The 22,696-nt window shown below is 40.2% G+C and overlaps 1 protein-coding gene across 5 annotated transcripts in view; it reads right to left on the reverse strand.

Moving 5' to 3' along the window:
* Window positions 1-4,546: 4,546 nt before the first annotated feature.
* mypn (myopalladin) overlaps window positions 4,547-22,696 on the reverse strand; it is a 67,025-nt gene continuing 48,875 nt past the window's right edge. For 3 of the 5 annotated variants that reach the window (XM_068212922.2, XM_073919898.1, XM_073919897.1), the window contains 8 exons: window positions 19,900-20,121; window positions 17,901-18,050; window positions 17,105-17,181; window positions 15,271-15,397; window positions 12,260-12,467; window positions 9,911-10,076; window positions 6,106-6,239; window positions 5,330-5,538 (listed from right to left, as the gene is read on the reverse strand). In XM_068212922.2, coding sequence (XP_068069023.2) covers window positions 5,375-5,538; window positions 6,106-6,239; window positions 9,911-10,076; window positions 12,260-12,467; window positions 15,271-15,397; window positions 17,105-17,181; window positions 17,901-18,050; window positions 19,900-20,121 — 1,248 coding nt within the window. In that variant the 3' untranslated portion in view covers window positions 5,330-5,374. 5 annotated transcript variants of the gene reach the window in all.

Here is a 22,696-nt window from a genome sequence, read left to right on the forward strand (position 1 = left end):
TAACCACTGAGCCACCGTGCCACCAAAGGCTATACATATATAGACCTATATATAAACGGCTGTCATCAATATTATTAGATTTGATTGTCTACAGAACAAATCACTGTTTTACAATGTCTTGTCTAATTAGCCTTATTTGACCTTATCTTTCACCAAATCAACCTGGTTAAGCCTTTAAATACTAGTATCTTAAGTGAGATATTAAGTACTATCATCACGGCAAAGATAAAAGAAATTATTTATTAAAACTATTGTTGTACCATCACATAGGAAATATTTTAAAAAGAATTAAAACTACACAGGAGGGCAAACAATTTGCATTTAACTGTATTTAATTGTGTGTGTTTGTATGTGTGTGCGTTAAATAAAACCTGCTGTTGTTCACAGTGGGCGATGCAACAGGCGCACAGTCTAATAAAAAGAGGAGATTAATATATAGACACAGTCAGAAAATGACAACAAGTGAACCAAAACAAACAGCATAATGGCTCGAGTGGCACAAACATATGATGATAAATAAAGGGGAAAATGGTGTGCAAATAAACAGTCGCGTTCAGCTGCTCTTGACGGAAACTGAGAGCTTGTAAACTGTAAATAATGTCTGTTAATGAACAGGCTCTGTGTTTTAGTGTGTGTTTTGTGTTTATTTGTGGTTGTGAATCGCATTATGGGATGTTGATCTCTGCTCTGTCCACCTTTAATGTTGAAAATTCAACTCTACAGTTCAACAAAGAGACTTTTAATTGCATTTAATAGTGTGGAATAATATAATGTATAAGAAATAATGATATCTAGAGAAATAAGTCTGCAAAATAACAGAAAATCAGCTGCAGTTTATTACAAGGTGTTTGTAGCGTAATATACAACACCAACATAGACGATATAGCACTGCAAACTGTTACTGTACGTTCATACCGAAAGCGGCGAGAGCGTCAAAGTAGCCGGTAGTCATTCATTTTCAATGAGAGCCGGCGGCAATGAGCGAGATATATCCAGCTGCAGAACTGCAGAACCACACACGTTTCAGGCACACACAATCTAGCACACATGATTTAGGCAAGCCATATATGGTAACTAACTAACTAACTAACTAACTAACTAACTAACTAACTAACTAACTAACTAACTAACTCCTTAGCATTATTGCCACCTACTGAATTTCACAAATATGGTTTCCCATTTCAGTCATTATTATTATTATTATATCATAACGATCATTTTAGCATCTCTGCAGTTTCTGAACTCAAATTATGTAAATAAAAATAATTGGTTAAAGACACTTATGACTTTATTCATGTGTCCACATACATAAAGAAAACATAATAGACGTCACGTAGGATTACGCGTAATAAACTAATTCAGGATCTTAATATTATCATACTTGGTTAAAATCACTTTGTTTTAAAATATAAAAGCCAACAATAATGTGTCACATTAAAATGAATTACTATAGTTAATTATTTAAACAATATATAAAATAGGTATAAAGTGATTATCTTAACCGATTATCTGATTATAAACTCTACTCTCTTTTACTAAACTGTCACAGCTCTTTGTTATATATTTATTTATTATTATTTCTTTAGTAATTATTAATAGTTCATTTGTTTCTATAGCTAAATTTTGGTTTAAAAGCAATATATTGCTAACTATAAATTACTACAGCATTAAATGTGGGAAATCATAAATTAAAAAGTTATTAGAAAATTAGGCAGATACACACTATTAAATCGCTTGAATGAAATATTAATATAGTGTTATACATTTATTACATGTAAGAAGCCTATAACTTGCTATTATTTCCCTTCATTATAAATGAATCCATTATATAAATTAAGCCTGTCCAATTTAGATCGTACAGCAAGGCCAGCAAACGGTATCTGTCAGATAATAATGACTGATAGAAAACTGTTCAGTCTATTATATTGAATGGTGATTGCAATATTTGTGAAATAAATTAAAGTAAACACAATTGTTTATTGTGTACAATATTTATTTACCATATATATCAAAATATATCGACAGATTCCAAGAAGAATGACTTTAAAATCCGTCGTAACCATATATGGTTAGCCTAGATTGTGTGTGCCAGATTGTGTGTGCCTAAAACGTGTGTGGTTCTGCAGGCCTGCGGCTGGATATTATTGCAATGAGCGGCGAGGAGCAGCGCGGTGGGTCTCCGTCATTGTGTGCGTCGAGGAGAGTTGAAATCAAGTCAACTTAATAATAATGAGCTATGACGCAGTTCAGCGGCAAGCAATGAGAATGAAGAAGCCCACCGCTTTAAAGATAAATATTTTCTAATAAATCTGTTTATTTGACTAGCAAAAATTTTATACACAAATGCAAATTTTTGTCTGTAAAGCCCCTTTTTCTTATTTTTTTGTAGAGATTTGAAATATTATTTAAATACAATTTCTACCTCCAGCAATGTTAAAGCTTTAAAATCAGTAACACTGTGAATCTTACAGTATAGTCTCTTTTTTATAATACCCAGAGGACTGTATTGTATGCGATTTTGTAAACATCACCGTGACCTTGCTTTAAGATAGATTTAAAGAGTTTTTTGTAATTCATATTCCCCCTGGCATAATCTTTTGTTTCTCTTTTTGTTTTGTTCTGTTGTCTACTTTCTTGTTGAACATACCAAAAAAATAAAAAATAAATAAATTTTAAAAAAGTAATCACTTTTTTTTTACACAGGACACTGACCTGTGAACTTTGCTTCCGATCACAGTTGTTCCCAGGGGTTTGACTATTGCAGTTGGCGGATTTTCAATTACTTGCAATGTTTTCTTACAGGAACATGCATTAAATAAGTTACCGCCGATTTATTGATGTGCATTAATGTTATATATTTATCTATATACAACAGTTCTGTCATGCTCTCAAATCTGATTGGCTGATAGCCGTGCGACATTCTGCAATATCAGAACTCCTACAGCCTCTTTACCCTTTGTGTATTACTCAACCCAAGCTCATTCTGGAATCGTAGCTCCGCGGACGTTTCTGGAGAAAGCGATTTACGTGGCCGGAGGTACGTACGGCCGCGTTTAGTTTTTTTCGAGCGAACGATGCGGTGTGGCGCCGCTCCGCTCCTCCTCTTCGCACTCGCCGGCCGACGGCTCGCCTCCGAGTGGAGGGCTTTCCCAATGCAACCAGTTTGTCCGCTTAGCTCACAGCGTTGCGTCGGCGGAGTGGAGGCCCCGGAGGAGGGGGAGAAACGTGGCGGGATCCAAAAACGCGGTCGAAATCGAAGACAAGGGCTTTTGCTTTTTTTCTTTTTCTGGACGGCTTTTGCAAACCGTTGCTTGGGTTTAGGGAGGAGGAGGAGGAAGAGGAGGGCGGGCGAGTCGGCCGATCCGGTGGCTTTTCGCACGAGAACAATGCGGGCGCAAACAGCGCGCGCTCCCGAGAGGCGCCCGAGACGCGAAAAGCGCGCACAGCTGCCTCTCGCGGATCCGCGAAAACAAAAACCGCTCGAATACATACCTCCCGGGACGTATCTCGCGGTCCGCAGTATCGTCCGCGGGGCTACGTTACTACAATGAGCCCGGGTTGGTATTACTCCGCCCAAATACAGCCAGCAGAAAGCAGACACCGCCCAAATACAGTCAGCAAAAAGCAGACACTACAGATCTAAAGTTTAAAAGATGCTTGCTCAGCTGTTTAACTGTCAGCTTATGATTTGAATCCGGAAGAAAGTAGTTCCTCATACAAAAGGGTTTTTGAGACTCTCCGGCTACGTCCGAAACCGAGTACTACTCAGTAGGTACTGCATTTGAATTTAAACGTACTGCTCGGCCGTTAGAAAAGTACGTTCTATACAGTATGAACGTGAAAAGTATGAATGGAATTCGGACGTACTACATCCGCCATTTTGTCACGGTCACATGACCAACCTGCGTCAATTGCGTCGCTTTACTCCCATTCATGAATTCGCTCGCGGGGCATCATGGGATAATGTAGCATGCATGGGATGCGCACTCTAGAATCTCGCCGGAAGTAGTAAGTCATCCGGGTACTTCTCGCATACTGATTTTCGAATTCTATAAATTTGGACATATTACTCAGCTCGCATACTGATTTTAGCGTACTATATAGTATGGAAGTATGCGGTTTCGGACGCAGCCTTCATGTTTGATTTTGTTTTTGTATACACAATTATGCCGTCAAACTGTTGTATAAATGCAATATCACACTCGTAGCAGTGCGATATGGCTGTATATCGGCACTGGTGGGGGCACTAAGGTGCACGAAAATGCACGCCTCCCACCAGTGCCGATATACAGCCATATCGCACTGCTACTCATGTGATATTGCTCATTTAAAAAAGCAGGAATCTTATGCGACCGTACAAAACAGTATTGCTGCTTCAGGATATTTCAGACATATGGACACATTGGATAATTAAGTGGAACAAAGCCAGACCACATCACACTTGATCTTCCATTGTTAAATACATTTTTTAAAGAAGTGCGCAACATTTTCACGCTAGAAAGCATGCTTTATGCTGGAATATAACTGATATGATATGCTGCAACGGCAGGGCCGGAGTGGGACTCCTTTTCAGCCCTGGAGTTTCAAGGCTCAGACCAGCTCACCTCAGTTCACGACTGACTATATTAAAATAAGGTCATTTCCAATTCAGTTTCTAATTACACGATCACGTCTTTTTTTGAGAAAACAGCTGCTTTAGAACTTCAAATGTTCAACAACCCTAACAGTATTATATGTCTTAACAATAAGAATGAAAATAAATGAATTACTCAGACGAGGATCAAACCCAGGTCAGTAGCATCGTAACCTAACATGCTAACCACTGGACCACAACAGCTGTACATTGAGTGATGACTCATCTGAGTTATATCACCAAGAGAAAATAGATAAACGAGCTGGTAAAATAATGAATAAGAAGATTGTGGTCAAGTAAATAAATAAATTAATTTAAAAAGTGTGACTGCTGAGAGCAACAGATTCTGGAGCTAGGGACACCGGCCCTCGCGGCCAAAAAACGGACCGGCCTACCGGGAATTCTCCCGGTCCTCCCGATTAGCCAATCCGGGCCTGTGCAACGGCCTCTTTAAATACGAGATCAATGTAGCGAATTTTGATGCTCTCGCCGCCGGAGCTGAAGGCAGACATCGTTGTCGCCAGGGCGACCTTAGACGCTCTCACCGCTTTTGGTGTGAATGCACAGTTACACATTCATAAAAGTCACACTTTTCAATGTTAAAAGTTACTGAAAGAAAGATCAAGATCCCATAAAGCAATTCAAAAGCAGAAACAAACGGGGGGGAAAAAATCACAAAACACAGAAAACTGCTAATTTAGGGATATTTTTACAGTGTAGATGTCCTGAAAGGCTGATGGTCTACAGCTCGTCGCTCTCCCGCTCTCTGAAGAGCACATGTGGGCCGTTTTCACTCATAGGGAAAGCTGATTTTATATCCAGCCCTTGACCTGTGAGAGCGGCGTAGCGGCTGCCGGTCAGACTGCTCTTCTTCATTGGTGGATGAACGTGCTGATGCCACTGAGCTGGAGGAACACAAATAACAGCCATTTAATTCAATTCAGCATTAACCAGGGTTATTGTAGGTTAGCATTTTTGAATTAGCTTTTATTTTAATACTATTTTAAAGTTTCGGTTTAGTTTTAGCTCGTTTCATTAATGGTTCTGTTAGTTTTATTTTCATTTATTCATTCATTTCCCTTCAGCTTGCTTCTTTATTCATCAGGGGTCACCCCAGCAGATTGAACCAACTATTCCAGCATATGTTTAACGCAGCGGATGCCCTTCCAGCTGCAACCCAGTGCTGGGAAACACTCATACACTCTCATTTACACACACTAATATACTACGGCCAGTTTAGTTAATCAATTCTCCTATAGCGCATGTGTTTGGACTTGTGGGGGAAACAGGAGCTCCCGGAGGGAACCGACGCAAACATGGGGAGAACATGCAAACTCCACACAGAAATGCCAACTGGCCCAGCCGAGGCTCGAACTAGCGACCTTCTTGCTGTGAGGTGAAAGAGCTACCCACTGCACCACCGTGCTGCCTTAGATTAGTGTAAGTTGAAATGATCTGATGTCTGTACTCACCATAGATGTCTAGTCTGGCAGTGCAGGATATGATTCCCGCCTCATTCTTGGCAGAAACCGTGTACCAGCCTGCATCTTCCTTCCTAGTCGGTTGAATCAGCAGACAAACATAACCTGTGGTGTCCTGATGCATGCTGGGAAATCAAACACACAGAATATGAGTGTTCATAATACTGTCTGAAATTGCGTCCCTCTCGGCTATATAGTATGTGAAAAACAATGCGAGGTGAGTACTATTCACTCATTCATTCATTCTCTGCCGCTTTTCCGGGGCCGGGTCGCGGGGGCAGCAGTATTAGGAGAACCCCAGACCTGCCTCTCCACAGACATGTCCTCCAGCTCCTCTGGGGGGATACCGAGGCGTTCCCAGGCCAGCCGAGAGACATAGTCCCTCCAGTGTGTCCTGGGTCTTCCTCGTCGCCTCCTCCCTGGGACATGCCTGGAACACCTCCCTAGGTAGGCGTCCAGGAGACATCAGAAACAGATGCCCGAGCCACCTCAGCTGACTTCTCTGGATGTGGAGGAGCAGCGGCTCTACTCCGAGCTCCTCCCGGGTGTCAGAGCTCCTCACCCTATCCATAAAACTGCACTCTGCCACCCTGCGAAGGAAACTCATTTCGGCCGCTTGTATTCGAGATCTTGTCCTTTCAGTCATGACCCAAAGCTCATGACCATGTAGGAACGTAGATTGACCGGTAAATCGAGAGCTTTGCCTTTTGGCTCAGCTCCTTCTTCACCACAACAGACCGGTACATCAACCGCAGTACAGCTGCCGCTGCACCAATCCGCCTGTCAGTCTCACGCTCCATCCTTCCCTCACTCATGAACAAAAACCCAAGATCTTCAGGCCCCATTTACACTAGTGCGTTTTAGTTTTAAAACAGCGTTTTAGAATGAAAACAATCCGCGTCCACACTCGCGTTTCACCCAGCGTTTCTGAACAGCTCTCCGTCCACACCAAAACGCTGAAAACGCACATCACGTGACCACACACACACACACACACACACTCTCAGGCAAGTGCTGCAGCCTATCTACTTAGATGAGAGCTCTGCTAGTCGGACTTCTCATCAAGCATCTCCCCCTGGATCTAAACTCACTATATTTATTAAACGTGATATTTATTCATCTTGTTGTCTACATCTAACGACATATTCCCTGACTTTGGTCATTGGAATCTATTACTTGTTCTCAGGTAACGTGTTTTGGCTGAGCGCAAAGATAAGTTAATGATCAGTCCATGTACATTCTGCATATTGACTGATCGCTTGCCTTTATTTCCAATAATGTATAAACTTATTGTGTTATACTTTTATAATGGCCATTATCGATTATTCAGCAAAAGAGAGGGTATGTTTCGTATTTTCACTGAAATTGAAAGGAGGCAGTAGTTATAGGCTCTGTTTTGTTATAAATATCCACACAGTGAAGATGACGCTCATATATGCAGGACGACGCCTCAACATTTCTGCTGTCTGTTAACTTGCTAATATTAAAATGAAAATAGGCAGTTCCTTAAATCATGTTTACATTTTATTGTTGAGAAAGTGAAACAACGTAGCCAAGGTAATGTGAATAAAGTTATAAAGTTCACTGTTCCCTTTAAAGATTTACGCATGTCCTCAGTATAGTCTGTTTACCATATCAAACTGAGAAGAAGAGACTGCAGTCTTGATCAAACTTGCGAAGTCTAAACTTACAAGGAGAGGATTCAGGACTGAACTGTGTGTGTTAGGCTACTTAATAATGAGGAAAAGCCCCAATCAGAGAGGCGAATGTCAGCAGCCCCGCCTCTGTTTTCAGATATCTCTGTTTTCTTTCATCCACACTGAGACGGAGCAGCAGCGTTTCAGAATGAAAATGGCCTCTCCAGCGTTTCCAAAACGCTCCGTTTTCAGCGCTCGAGAACGTGTGTGGACGGATGCCGTAACCGTAGCAAAACTTATGCGTTTTAAAATGAAAACAATTGTAAATGTAAACGGGGCCTTAAACTCCTCCACCCGTGGTAAGGACTTTCCTCCAACCTGGAGATGGCAAACCCCCTTTTTCCAGTGGAGCACCATGGATTCTGACTTGGAGGTGCTGATTCTCACCCCAGCCGCGTCACGCTTGGTAGCAAACCGCCCCAGTGCATGCTGAAGATCCATGTTCAATAAAGCCAACAAAACAACATCATCTGCGAATGACAAAGATGAAATACTGTGGTCCCCTAACCATACCCCCTTACAGCCTAAGCCTGCTTCTTGAAATTCTGTCCATAAAAATAATTAATAGAATTGGTGACAAGGGGCAGCCCAGCCGGAGTCCATTATTATTGCTGGCAATGTGAACCAGACTCCTACTCTGTTCATACAGGGACGAGACGGCCCTCAACAGATCGCCACTGACCCCATACTCCCTGAGCACCATCCACAGAATGCCATGAGGGACACGATCAAATGCCTGCTCCAAGGCCACAAAACACATGTGGACTGGTTGGGCATACTCCCATGAACCCTCGAGCACCCTGGTGAGGGTATAGAGCTGGTCAAGAGGTGAGTACTAGTGCATCAGAATTCAGTATGTGTAATGCTGTGTTCACACCACACGCAGAACGCGTAGATAAATTGCGCTATTCGCGCGTCAAATCCCCTTCATTTGCGCGTCAAATTCACTTCAGAACAGACGCTGATTCGTGTGATGGGCAGGGCTTCTGTCTGCCCCGTGACTCTAGCTTCGTAGCTAAATGGCTAACATGGATTTTATGAAGAAAATAACAGTGTTTATGTGCTTAATGAAGACTGAAGAACAGCGTCGATACGTTTAGGGTCGTGTCTGAGTCCACTACATCCTTTCAGAGGTGCATCCAGCTCTGTGAGCTCATAAACTCCTCCAGAAACTGAACCTGGATGACGGAGGCTTTCAGCGGTGCTTCTGACTGAGCCCAGCCCAGTTTGATGACATCACAATCCCGCCCCCACAAGAGCAAGCTTCTGATTGGTTAACGCGCCATTTGCGCATTAAGCACTATTCGCACTGCGCCATTCGCGTCGCGCCATTCACTTGTATCTCGCCGCAGGATGTCTATTCGCGCGTTTGCATTGACTTAACATGTAAATTCACTTGCGCTTCACGCGCATTCCGCATCTGGTGTGAACGCAGCATAAGACAGCATACGAGAATCACCCAGATCAACTAAAAAGTGTTTCTGGCCACCCTCCTATACCAAAAGGTCATGCGAGATCTATGGGAGCGAAGCAAACTAATAAGGGCAGGTCATATGATGATGGGTGCATCTCAATGAGCTCACTAGTCCAGTAACCATTGCACTTAAGTGCCAAAATATGTCAAAATTAAGTGACTTTCCTTAAAACAAGCTAAATAATCTGAAATTAGGAGAAGCATTCATTCATTCATTTTCCTTCAACTTAGTCCCTTATTCATCAGGGCTTGCCACTGTGGAATGAACCGCCAACTATTCCAGCATGTTTTACGCAGTGGATGCCCTAGCAGCTGCAACCCAGTACTGGGAAACACCCATACACAAATTCACACACACACGCACGCACACACACACAACCAATTTGGTTCATCAATTCTCCTATAGCGCATGTGTTTGCACTGTGGGGGAAACCGGAGCACCCGACGAAACCCACGCCAACATGGGGAGAACATGCAAACTCCACACAGAAATGCTAACTGACCCAGCCGAGACTCGAACCAGCGACCTTCTTGCTGTGAGATCACAGTGCTAACCACTGAGCCATCCAATGAATGCTTTTTGCCTGTGTGTTTGTGTGTGCTGTGGAAAGTGACACCTCCTCACCTGACTCTGTCTCTGGAGTGAGGGATGGTGTCGTTGTCTTTTTTCCAGTAAATGACGGGTTGTGGCATCCCTGCAACTCTGCACTCCAGCCGCACTGCAGCGCCCTCCGCAATCCCAGTGTTCTGCAATTTCTCCACAAAACGAGGAGCTGCCTTCATCTCCTTCTCTGTGTTATTACAAGCAGACCGAGATTATAACTTAAAGTACACATGAAATCAGAACTAAGCATATTGATTTCGTTAGCTCACATTGCTAGTTTTGTGCTGAACAATTCATCTGTGCATGCCATTAAGACAAATAAAATAATATGCTCTTGTAATCTTTAATTAAAATCTGAAAATGCACTTCCTGTTTGTTTTCAGTTAAATTTTCAGATTAGGTCTGTCTGAGGTAGTGGGCGGGGCTAACATACTTTACCACGCCCCTCCAGCTGTCAGTTGTGTCAACAAACAGAAAACGTGAGGAGGAGGAGGAGGAGTCTGTTAGGCTGTGATAACTCTCCCCAAACCCTTTTCCCCATCTTTCTGAATAAAATGCCTACTTTACTACATCCAATCAGCTTGCAGTAGACAAAGCAAGCCACGCCCACTGCTTTCTCATCGAATATTCAGTTTCACTAGGAACTGCGTCACAATACGAAAAAAAAAAAAGGATTGCAATTTTCAGTTCCTAGGGACTTTAAGATTACTGTTTAAAAACTAGTACACCAGAATTAATATGTTGTGAGGAAAAAAGATTAAACACATTTTTAATAAACGGGAAAAATCAAGAGAAACATTAAAAAATGTCAAATTCATCTTCTCAGTGTTTGACAAGCAGACCAGGATAAAACATCTCATGCTCATAACTTTGTTCATTTCAAGCTGGAGTTTTTTAAGATCTGATGTGTTCAAGCTTGACTACATTCAACAAAACTAATTCTACAATGTTGCACATTCTAAAAATATATTCAGATTCAGATGGTTGACTTTTGGACACCACTTATAGCACTTTTTTTATATAGACTTTTCATTGCAATTATTTCCATACTTCTGATTAAGCCTATTACAACAAGTAAGAAAAACATGTTTTTTCTTAAACAAAAAAGGTTGAACAAAATATGATAAGATGAGAATAAAATGTCAAAAAATGTAATTTAAAATTAAAAGATTCAAGAATCGAAACTCACACAATTGTTAAAAAATCTAAAATAGTTCTTAGCTAAAAATAATTCACTGTGCAGTATGAACACAACAGCAATTGAACACCTACAGTTGAAATCAGAATTATTAGCCCAGCCCCCCCTGTTTGTTTGTCCCCCCCCCAATTTCTGTGAAAAAAGATTATTTCAACGCATTTCTAATCATAATAGTTAAAGCTTAAAATAGCTTTAAAATAGCATAAATTGCTTAAAGTGACATTTAAAGGCTTAACTAGGTTAATTAGGTTAACTAGGCAGGTTAGGGTAATTAGGCAAGTTATTGTATAATGATGGTTTGTTCTGTAGACTAAAAAAAAATTGCTTAAAGGGGCTAATAATTTTGACCTTAAAATGATTCATAAACAATTAAAAACTGCTTTTATTCTAGCCGAAATAAAGCAAATCAGACTTTCTCCAGAAGACAAAATATTATCAGACATACTGTGAAAATGTCCTTGCTCTGTTAAACATCATTTGGAAAATATTTCAAAAAGAAAAAAAAATTCAAATGGGGGCAAATAATTCTGACTTCTACTGTATATAGTCATGCAGTGTGAAAATAACAGCAATCCGACAATTATGAAAATTATGAAATGATCAATTATGAAAACTCGGCCTTAAAGTCTGCATGAACCAGAAGCTGTGACCATTTTTTATTTATTTTTTTTGTAGTATGATAGTGTGATGCAGTTCCTAGAGAATATTAAATAAGAAAACAGTGGGCGTGGCTTGTTAGTTTTACTGCGAGCTGATTGGATGTGGTAAAGTAGGAGATTCATTCAGAAAGATGGAGAAAGGGGTTTAGGGAAAGTTATTACAGCCTAACAGACTCCTTCTGCTCACCATTTCTGTTTGTTGTCTAAACTGACAGCTAAAGGGGCGTGGTTAAGGTTGGTAGCCACGCCCAATACCCGAGACAGACCTAATCTGAGAATTTAACTGGAAACAAACATTTTCAGACTTTAATTTTAGATTACAAGAGCAAACACTTTTTCTTCTTAATGACAGATGAATTGTTCAGAACAAAACTAGCAATGTGAGCTGACTAAATAAGTTAAACAATATGGTTAGTTTTGATTTCATGTGTACTTTAAATGCACCTTGTCTTGTGAAAAGGGTCTATTATGATTCACCAAAGCCTGATATTTTTGAAATGTAAAGAGTCTCACCCACGACTTTGAGCTGGAGGCAGAATGAGCTCTGTCCGGCTTTATTAGAGGCGATGCATGTGTACGTCCCGTCATCCGCTTGCGTCAGAGGGTCAATCACCAGAGAATGGATCCCGTTTTCTCGCACCAGCATCCGGTGAGTTACGTCTGGATAAATAGGCTTCCCGTTCAGAAGCCACATGATCTCCGGATGAGGCAGTCCACTCACCTAAACACACAAAACATATCACTGCAACTTATGCACACTTTCCATAATCCAATGAGTTATGTATTATTAGCCCTCCTGAATTATTAGCTCCCTTGTATATTTTTTTAACCAATTTCTGTTTAACGGAGAGAAGATTTTTGTGCAACACATTTCTAATCGTAATAGTTTTAATAAATTATTTATAATAACTGGTTTATTTTCTCATTGCCATGATGACAGCACATAATAAAATGTAACTGTCAGAACCCGTCTTTGAACTTTGCCCTCTTTCTTTTCTGACAGCGTTTTCTATCTTTCCTTACTGACAACATTATAATTTGTCTCCAAATTGCTGTGTAACTTCACTCAGCTGATCGCCTTTAACAATTAGTAGCCTCATATGTTACTCCCAGCTGCCTTTCATTTCTGCTAATTGCTGCTCCTATATCTGAGGGTGTTTCGCTTCTCCTTTTGCCAGAGTGTTGGGTTTCTTACAGCCTTCTTGTCGGTCTGTTGTATTATCATCGTGTTCTCTGTCCAGTTCCCTGGAGCCATTCCAGATTTGGTCTGCCCTACTGGAGAGTTGATCTTTTGCGTTGCCATTGCCCTTCTCCTGCATTACCAGGCCTGGACCAAAGACTAACTTTTTTTTTTGATTGAAATTTAGCCCTAATTTAATCCTGATTTTTCTTTTTCATGTGGTGCTACTAAGTTTTGTTGGTATTTTTCCTGTATTGTTGAACATTGCCTGTGGTCCGGTTGTCAGTTTATTTTTTTTTTATTAATCTCCTCTGTGATCTCAGCAAATGCTGAGTCACTTTCTTATTGCTTATTTTATTAAAAAAACACGATTGAATCGAACTCTTCTGCTTTTGGGTTCTTTATACAGACATCCCTGACAGTAACAAGAAGGCTTAACTATGTTAATTAGGGTAAAGTTAGGGTAATTCGGCAAGTCATTGTATAACAGTGGTTTGTTCTGGAGACAATCCAAAACTAATATAGCTTAAGGTGCTTAATATTATTGACCTTAAAATGGCTTTAAAAACAATTAAAAACTGCTTTTATTCTAGCCGAAATAAAAAAAACAAGACTTTCTCCAGAAGAAAAAATATTATAGGAAGTACTGTGAAAAATTCCTGAATCTATCTGAGGCGGGCAAATAATTTTGACTTCAACTGTATATGAACGGCTAGTGATTTTCAGCCACTGATAAACTTCCGGTGAAAGGTTGATGTGGCTATTTTCCATTTGGTTACTTTCACAGTATTGATAATGTAATTTAATTAAAACATGGTCAGTTAAATAGATTTCAGCATTAGTTTAGTTAAAACGAGTGTTAAAAAAAGTGTAAAATGAGATGAAAGGCTGTTTAAACACAAGTGCCATCAGGGGCAGCAGACGAGCACAGGAACTCTATTAAAAATGAGTGGGCTTATCCACAATTAAACGTTCCTGTGCAGTATTATAATAATGATTAGATATGGATTATTCAGCAAGTCAAATAGCACATAAGTAGGCAAATAATATTGTTCCCAGCAGTTTTTAATTTTTAAAAAAGATTTTTTATTCCAGCCAAACTAAAAGAAACAAGACTTTCTCCATAATATATACAGTTGAAGTCAGAATTATTAGTCCCATTTGAATTTTTTTTCTTATGTTTAAATTATTTTCTAAATGATGTTTAACAGAGCAAGGAAATTTTCACAGCATGTCTGATGTCTCTGGATAAAGTCTTATTTGTTTTATTTCGGCTAGAATAAAAGCAGTTATTAATTTTTTAAACACCATTTTAAGGTCAAAATTATTAGCCCCTTTAAGCTATATTTTTTCTCGACTGTCTACAGAACAAACCATCATTATACAATAACTTGCCTAATTACCCTAACCTGCCTAGTTAACCCAATTAACCTAGTGAAGCCTTTAAATGTCACTTTAAGCTGTATAGAAGTGTCTTGAAGAATATGTAGTCAAATATCATTTACTTTCATTATGACAAAGATAAAATAAATCAGTTATTAGAGATGAGTTATTAAAATGATTATGATTAGAAATGTGTTGAAGAAATCTGCTCTCCGTTAAACAGAAATTGGGGAAAAAATAAACAAGCGGTCTAATAATTCTGACTTCAACTGTATATTCATTCATTCATTTTCCTGTCAACTTAGTCCCTTTATTAATCCGGGGTCACCACAGCGGAATGAACCGCCAACTTATCCAGCACGTTTTTACGCAGCGGATGCCCACTGCATCTCTCCCATCTCTGGGAAACATCCACAAACACTCATACACTACGGACAATTTAGCCTACCCAATTCACATGTATCACATGTGTTTGGACCGTGGGGGAAACCGGAGCACCCGGAGAAAACCCACGCTAACGCAGGGAGAACATGCAAACTCCACACAGAAACGCCAACTGAGCTGAGGTAGGTAGGCTAAATTGCCTGTAGCGTATGTGTGTGTGTGAGAATGATAGTGTATGGTTTCCCAGTGATGGGTTGCAGCTTGAAGGGCATCCACTGTGTAAAACATATGCTGGATAAGTTGGTGGTTCATTCCGCTGTAACGACCACTGATTAATAAAGGGACTAAGCCGAAAAGAAAATGAATGAATGAATATTTAAAATATATTATATAAATTATATTTATTTTCTTTTTTTTTTATTTGAGTGTATATAAATGCATAATCATTACACACATTAATATGCAAAAACTATACACTGTAAACACACATACACAAATACAAACTTTTATTTTGGATGTGATTAATTGTAATTGTAACTGCACAGCACTAGATGCTTAGCTTTAGATCACGCAGTACCTTGCAGTCCAGCCTACAGAGGCGTCCCTCATGAGCCAACATGTCTCCTGGAGCCTGCAGGAAGTGCGGACGGAAGAAACGCTCTTGAGTCGGCTCTCCCTCCACTTCCTGTACACGCGCTCGCACCCTGAGGAAATACATGAGGAGTTACAGCAGAAATATAAGATCAAAAGAGCAGCTATCACCTAAAAGTCACCTTTATACGGGGTTTAAACACAGCTGTGTGGCAGCAGTGTGTGAAAATAACCAGCCTCTAAAGGTAAACAACAATTCATTCTATTTTTATTTGTTAATAATAACAGTTTGATTTTTGTACGTGTCATCAGAGGGGGAAAGCCCCGCCCACTAGTGTCCATCTCTCCCTCATTAGCATAAACAGCAGCCCTGAGTGAGAAGCAGCCGTCTGTCCATTAGCCAAGATAATGAAGATAATGTCAGCATAGACTAAGAGGATTATAGATGTGGAGTTTTAGATGAAGCACACAAAAAGAATTTATTTAGTTTTATCTGTTATTGATGTCAATGGTGACCGATTTATAACCATTTTTAATTATTAACAACAATTGTTAATTATTGTGAAATGTGTTAATTATTGTGAAATATAAATGAGGGCTCAGTGGTTAGCACTAGAGATCTGCGCGGGACAAAATTTTGAATCCCGCTCTCGCCCACACCTGCAAGGTTTTAGCCCGAACCCAAGCACACACACACAGACAAAGCTCTCTCTCTATCATTCGCGCGCGCGCACTAACACTAACACACACACACACACACACACACACACACACACACACACACACACACACACACACACACACACACACACACACACACACACACCAAGCACACACACACACAGGCAAAGCTCTCTCTCTCTCATTCGCGCGCATGCACTAACACACACACACACACACACACACACACACACACACACACACACACACACACACACACACAGGCAAAGCTCTCTCTCATTCGCGCACACGCGCGTGCACTAACACACACACACACACATAAGCACCAAGCACACACACAGGCAAACCTCTCTCTCTCTCATTCGCGCGCACGTGCACAAACACACACACATAAGCACCAAGCACACAACACAGGCAAAGCTCTCTCTCTGTGTCATTCGCGCATGCGCACACACACACACACACACACACACCTCTTATTCGCGCGTGCGCACTCACACACATACACACAAACACAGCAACAAACAAGCTAATTTCATTTACACACATACATACGCGTGCTCGCTCGCTCGGGAGTCGGGAGCGATATTGCTAGACAGCCCGCTCCCGTCCCAAATTAAACCCGTTACCGACCGCTCCCGCACTTTATCCGGAAATTTATTCCTGCGCCGCAGAAATCTGGTCAGGTCAGACCTCTAGTTAGCACTGTCACCTCAAAGCAAGAACAACGCTGGTTCGAGTCCCGACTGGGTCAGTTGGCATTTCTTTGTGGAGTTTGCATGTTCTCCATGTGTTGGTGTGGGTTTCCCCCACAGTCCAAACACATGTGCTATAGGGGAACTTAACATACTAAATTGGCCATAGTGTATGAGTGTGTGTATAAGTGTTTGGCTGGAAGGGAATACACTGCATAAAACATATCCTGGAATAGTTGGTGGTTCATTATGCTGTGGCAACCCCTGATGAATGCGGGACTAAGCAGAAGGAAAATTAATGAATATAAATGAATCAAATGTCTTCCTTTGTGTTTGACAGAAGAAAGAAACTCATGAAGGGCTGAAAGCACTTGAGGGAGGGTAGATAATGTGTACGTTTTGATTTTTGGGTGAACTATCCCTTCAAACCTGAGCAAAACTCACCTCTGAGAGTGAACCACAGGACGGTTTCGCACAGGTCCCGTCTGGACAATCAGATGGCCAGAGCAGCTTATTCGACCCTGTGGACGTAAAAACAGCTTTCTGCAGGTTTCAAGTCAAATTTAAGACCTTTTTTTAGACCATTTAGAGTGAAATTTCATACATATAGAGGGCAAACGCTCTAGTGTTTTTATCTAATGGCCAGTAAAAAAGCTCTTTTTTTAAAGACTGTAGCTGCGTCCCAAATGGCACACTATACACTATGCACTCATGCACTATGTACTTATGCACTTACACACTCAACAGGATAGTATATGTATGTAGTGGTGTCCCAAATGGCACACTAATGTTTTTTACTAAGCGGAAATTCAAACCGTTTCCCTGATGACGTTTGACGGTTGCCAAATCAGTGAAATAAACGACCGAATTATCAAATAATACCTGCCCTGAGTATTGCCGCATTCACCATCGTGAGGCGCTATAATCACTCTCGTAGGAGAATTTTGCTTTCACAATCCAAAATAAATAAAGTTATTCAACATGTGCATCCGATAGCTCCGCCCCTTCCGCTACGTAAGCAAACCTGTGGTCGTTGAGTGCGTGAAGTGTCCATCATTCCACACTTCATTTTAGCGGCTGAATGAGTGCATCATCCGGGTAATTAAAGTGCTCTTATTATTTTTAGAGTTTTCAGTGTGAACACACTACTTACACTATTTATACAACAAAATGGCGTAGAATAGTGCATAAGTATGCGATTTGGGACGCAGCTAGTGTTTCTGATGGTGCTTGTTTTTACCTGTGGATTTGCTGCCATGACTGTATAATTGCCGTCATCATCATTTGTGACGGTTTCTATGTGTAAAGAGCACGTCCCATCTCCCTCTCTGATTTTCCTGTAGTGCTCGTTCTTCTTCAAAATCTGCTTTCCATCCTTAAACCAGTACACCTGGGAGGAAATTACAAAATAAAAGTCCATTAACAGGTTTGGACATACTTATATACTTATAGCTGAAGAACAAATGATTCACCCTGCTGTGAATTTTTTAAATCTATTTATTAAATATTTCCCACTGCAAGGACATTTTTTACAGTATTTCATATTATATTTTTCCTCTGGTCTTAATTGTTTTAGTTTGGCTGGAATAAAAATGGCTTAATACTACTGAATGCTACTGAATAAAGCTTAATACTAGTATCTTGCAAAATAAATAAAAATATTATGTATTGTCATTGTGGCAAAATAAATTGAATTTGTTTTTAGAAATTATATATTAATTATTATATTATTATTTATATAATTATTTAAATTGTATATTATTATTATTATATTAGTTATCATATTATTATATATTATTAATATCTAGCTAACTGTAAGATATTTAAATCACATTTCCTTGTTATAATTCATCTGCAGCAACAACTTGAACCTAAACAAAGACGTGTTTAGACATTTGATGCATCTAATTGTCAGGGTTCTGCCACTCTGGTCTTGTAAATTTTTGTTTTGGTGGCAGAGCTCGGACACTAGCTCTGTCTCGTCCTGTTTCTGTCATTGTGTGTCTCTGTGTGCTGCTTGATGCGGCCGCGCGGGCTCTGTGTGCCTCAGACATGCGCACTCTTGTACTCATGTTTGTGTTTTCGTCTGTCTGCAGCGTGGTGTTTCATTCCCAGCGTCTCAGTCTAGTTGGTTTCAGTTTTGGTCGGCGCTGGGATGAAACATGCACGCTGCGTGTGTGAGTGCACGGCGAGTGTTTTCATTTACCGTGTACTCGTGTCTTTCGTTCAGTCTTCTGTTGGTGTTGTGTTTAGCACGTGGTGCTTGTTTACAGGTGTTATGAACGATTGGTTAACGAGTTCTCTCATTGGCTGCGTGTTCTAGTCTTGTTTTATGTAAGTGCATGGCTTGTGTTGTCTCTTTGTGTCATGCACTCTCCCGTCTATTGTCTTGTCCCACCCTCCTTGTTAACCCATTATTAGTTAATTATGTTAATCTGTTTGTGTTAATTTCCTACAGATTATTAACCCCTCATGTTTGCTGTCCTGTGCCAGTTCGTCATCACATGTCGTCGTTTGAAGTCTTGTCCTGTCGTGTTTCCAGTCCCGATCCTTGCCAGCCTGCCCAGTCCAGTTTGTTTGTGCATGTATTTGTTTTGTTAATGTTTTCCCTCTCGGGGTAGTTTATTTGCATTTTTTTTTATTTTTTATTATTTAATCAATTCTCCATTTCCCTGCACTTGAGTCCTCGCTCCTTTTTCCCCATTTCCCCTCACCAACCCTGACACTAATAGTATAATAACCACCTCCTGTTAAAGTCTGGCATGAACTGGAAGCTGTGACCATTATTTTGTTCATATTGTGATGCAGTTCCTAGAGAAACTGAATATTGAATGAGCAAACAGTGGGCGTGGCTTGTTTTTTTCTACTGCGAGCTGATTGGATGTAGTAAAGTAGGCGTTTTATTCAGAAAGATGGGGGAAAACGTTTGGGGAGATTTGTTACAGCCTAACAGACTCCTCGTCCTCCTCTCTATTTCTGTTTGCTGACAAACCTGACAGCGGGAGGGGCGTGGTTAAGTATGTTAGCCACGCCCACTACCTCAGACAGACTTAATCTGAGAATTTAACTGAAAACAAACCGGAAGTGCATTTTCATATTTCAATTAAAGATTACAAGGGGAGACAGTTTTTTGTTTCTTAATGACATGCACAGATGAATTGTTCAGCACAAAACTAGCAATGTGAGCTAACAAAATCGATGTGGTTAGTTCTGATTCCATGTGTACTTTAAAAACTCACTTTAGGAATAGGAATTCCCACAACTTTACATGTGAATGTGACGGGAATCCCTTCCACAGCCCTGAAGTGCTTGAGTTTCTTGTCAAAAATGGGCGCGATGCATTTTCCGGTGGGAATTTCATCATGTTGAACTTCATCGTCCGACTCCTCCACCGGAGTCCTCTCCAAACGAAACTCAATCTCACTCATTAGCCTTTGCTCAAAACTCGACACCTTGTACTCCTACAAAACACACAATTACTATTAATTACATACAATATTGTATAAAGTAACACTGTACATACATTTGTCAAAATTGAACATGCTGTGTAAACATATCTGTCAATAAAGCTCTGATTCTGATTAAACTACACTAATTGATTCATGAATGCAGCTTCTGTTTTCATGCATCAAAATAAATAATAGCTCAGTACACTGCAAAAAAAAGCTTTCTTACTGATGAGTTTTAGTCTTGTTTCTAGTCCAAATATCTAAAAATATTAATAAAAGCATTTTTTTTCAGACAAGCAAAACATAATGGCTTGTTTTAAGAAATAACGAGTCGAAAGTTTTAAGTTAAAAAAGGCTAAATAATCTGCCAATGGGGTACGCGAAATAATAATTTAAAAAATGAAAAAGAAGATTATTTAGCTTACCCCATTGTCAGATTATTTTGCTTATTTTAAAGAAAAACTTGCTTATTTTTGGCATATATTTTGGTAAAACAAAACTTTTTTTGGTTGTCTAGAAAATGCTTCTTGGATTCGGACTAGAAACAAGATTAAAACTTTAAGTAAGAAATGCATTTTTTGCAACGTATGTTTCTTCCGCCTCAAAACGCTAGCTCATAGTACAGACATATAATCAAACATTGAAAACAATCTGTCTAAAAATAACAAAAAGCAACTAAACAACGACATATAGGGCCCTATCATACATCCGGCGCAGTGTGGCGTAAGGCGCGGCGCAATAGTCTTTTGGTAGTTTAAGCTTGGCGCAAGAGTGGTTTTGAGGCGTTGCGCTACGCTGTTTAAATAGCAAATGCATTAGCGCTCATATGTGCGCCCATAGGTGTTCTGCTCTAAAAAGGGAGGCGTTCTGAGGCGGACCGCTGGCGCGTTGCTATTTTGAGAAACTATAATAGATTTTTCATTAGACCAAAACAAACCCGGTCTAAACTCCAGCGCAGAGTTGCGCCTCGTTTACACACTGCTTAATACACACAAGAGAGCAAAGGGCAAATATCTTTACATATGAAAAAATATAAATATTAAGGATATATATAGGATATAATAAGAATAGATATAGGATATAAATATAAAGGATTAAAATATTACAAAACATATTATTTTCTAGCCTACATAAATATGAAAAATCACTGCTTTTATGTCTTCTTCATCTCGGGAGGCTTTTTCAGTTCATTCATAACAATTTACTTTTGTATAAAGTTATTATTATTAGCAGTATTATTTATTATATCCATATTTATATTTGTTTTATTAAAAACAAGCTTAGATTTGCCCACCTGTCAGGTTTTAGACCATATGGGGCACAGCATGTGTTTTAGGATATAACTCAGGTTTATGAGCACACTTCGTTATTATTGTTCATTTAATCGTTTGCTGGAAATTAGAACTGAATTTAGTTTTGAAACGAATATATGCGCTTAACAAACAAAATTAATTATTTATAGACTAATTGATGTCTGTGTGTAAAGGTTTCCCTATCCAAGAGCGAATGTGAAAGTAGTTCCATTATCTCTCATTCTCATGCAGTAGATGCTCTGTTTAACTGTTTTCTGTAAATAAACTGTTAACTGTTTGCTTGTGAAATGCTAAGTTTTTCCACTTAGACTTACTTTGCGTCCTGTAAATAGCGAATGCGCTCTTGGCGTGATGCAGCTGACTCTTAAAGGGAATGGGAGATGAGACTCTGATTGGTTTATTCTCAAAACACACCTATAACTCATTAAGAAAATAAACTCAACCCTTTTAGACCATGCGCCGGGCGCAAGGCAGATTTCCCGTCCTTAAATTAGCAAAAACGCGGCCTGACACGCCCTGAAAGCGTTTCCGCCCTGCGTTTTGCTCTCTGCGCATGGACCGTCAAAAAAGAGCCCTTATTTTGTATGATATGTGAGGTTAGAACTTTAAAATATGTATTGTAAGCCAATTGCAATACAAAACAGGCTTTGTGGAGCCTCCTCGCATGAAACCACTAACATTCAAGGTGTTTTGAACTATTCAAATAAGCAGACATCCTCATTCTTACAATACACCCCTTACAACCCAGTGGCTAGCACTGTTGCCTCACAGCAAGAACACCGCCGGTCCAACCCATCGGGCTGGTTGGTGTTTCTGTGTGGAGTTTACATGTTCTCCCCGTGTTCGCGTGGGTTTTCCCCGGGTTCCCCGGTTTCCTCCCACCGTCCAAAAACATAACCATAGCCAATCGACTAAAACAAATTATCACCCAATACAACCTGAGTTTACACTTCTCACGGTGACAAGCAGGGGAGTTCTCGAGACCCACCTGACCTCGAATTCCCCTCTCGCCCTTCTAACGGGAGGGAGCCCCGGGCTCGAGGATATTACGAGCTCAGGGCTCTCTCCCGGGACAGCATGCCAAATACGATTTATTGATTATCAGCTAAGTGTGAACTCTTGAACTCACTCGCGACAATGCCCTTAAATAATGAAGCCTTTGACAGCAAGCATCAGTGTTTTTTGAGATTGAAATAAGAATAAAGGATGATGAGGCAGGGTGGTGCTAGATATGTGCGTACCTTTGAATAAAATCCTGCAGGCGCCCCTGATAC

This window comes from Danio rerio, chromosome 13, assembly GCF_049306965.1.
Source record: "Danio rerio strain Tuebingen ecotype United States chromosome 13, GRCz12tu, whole genome shotgun sequence".
NCBI lineage: Eukaryota > Metazoa > Chordata > Actinopteri > Cypriniformes > Danionidae > Danio > Danio rerio.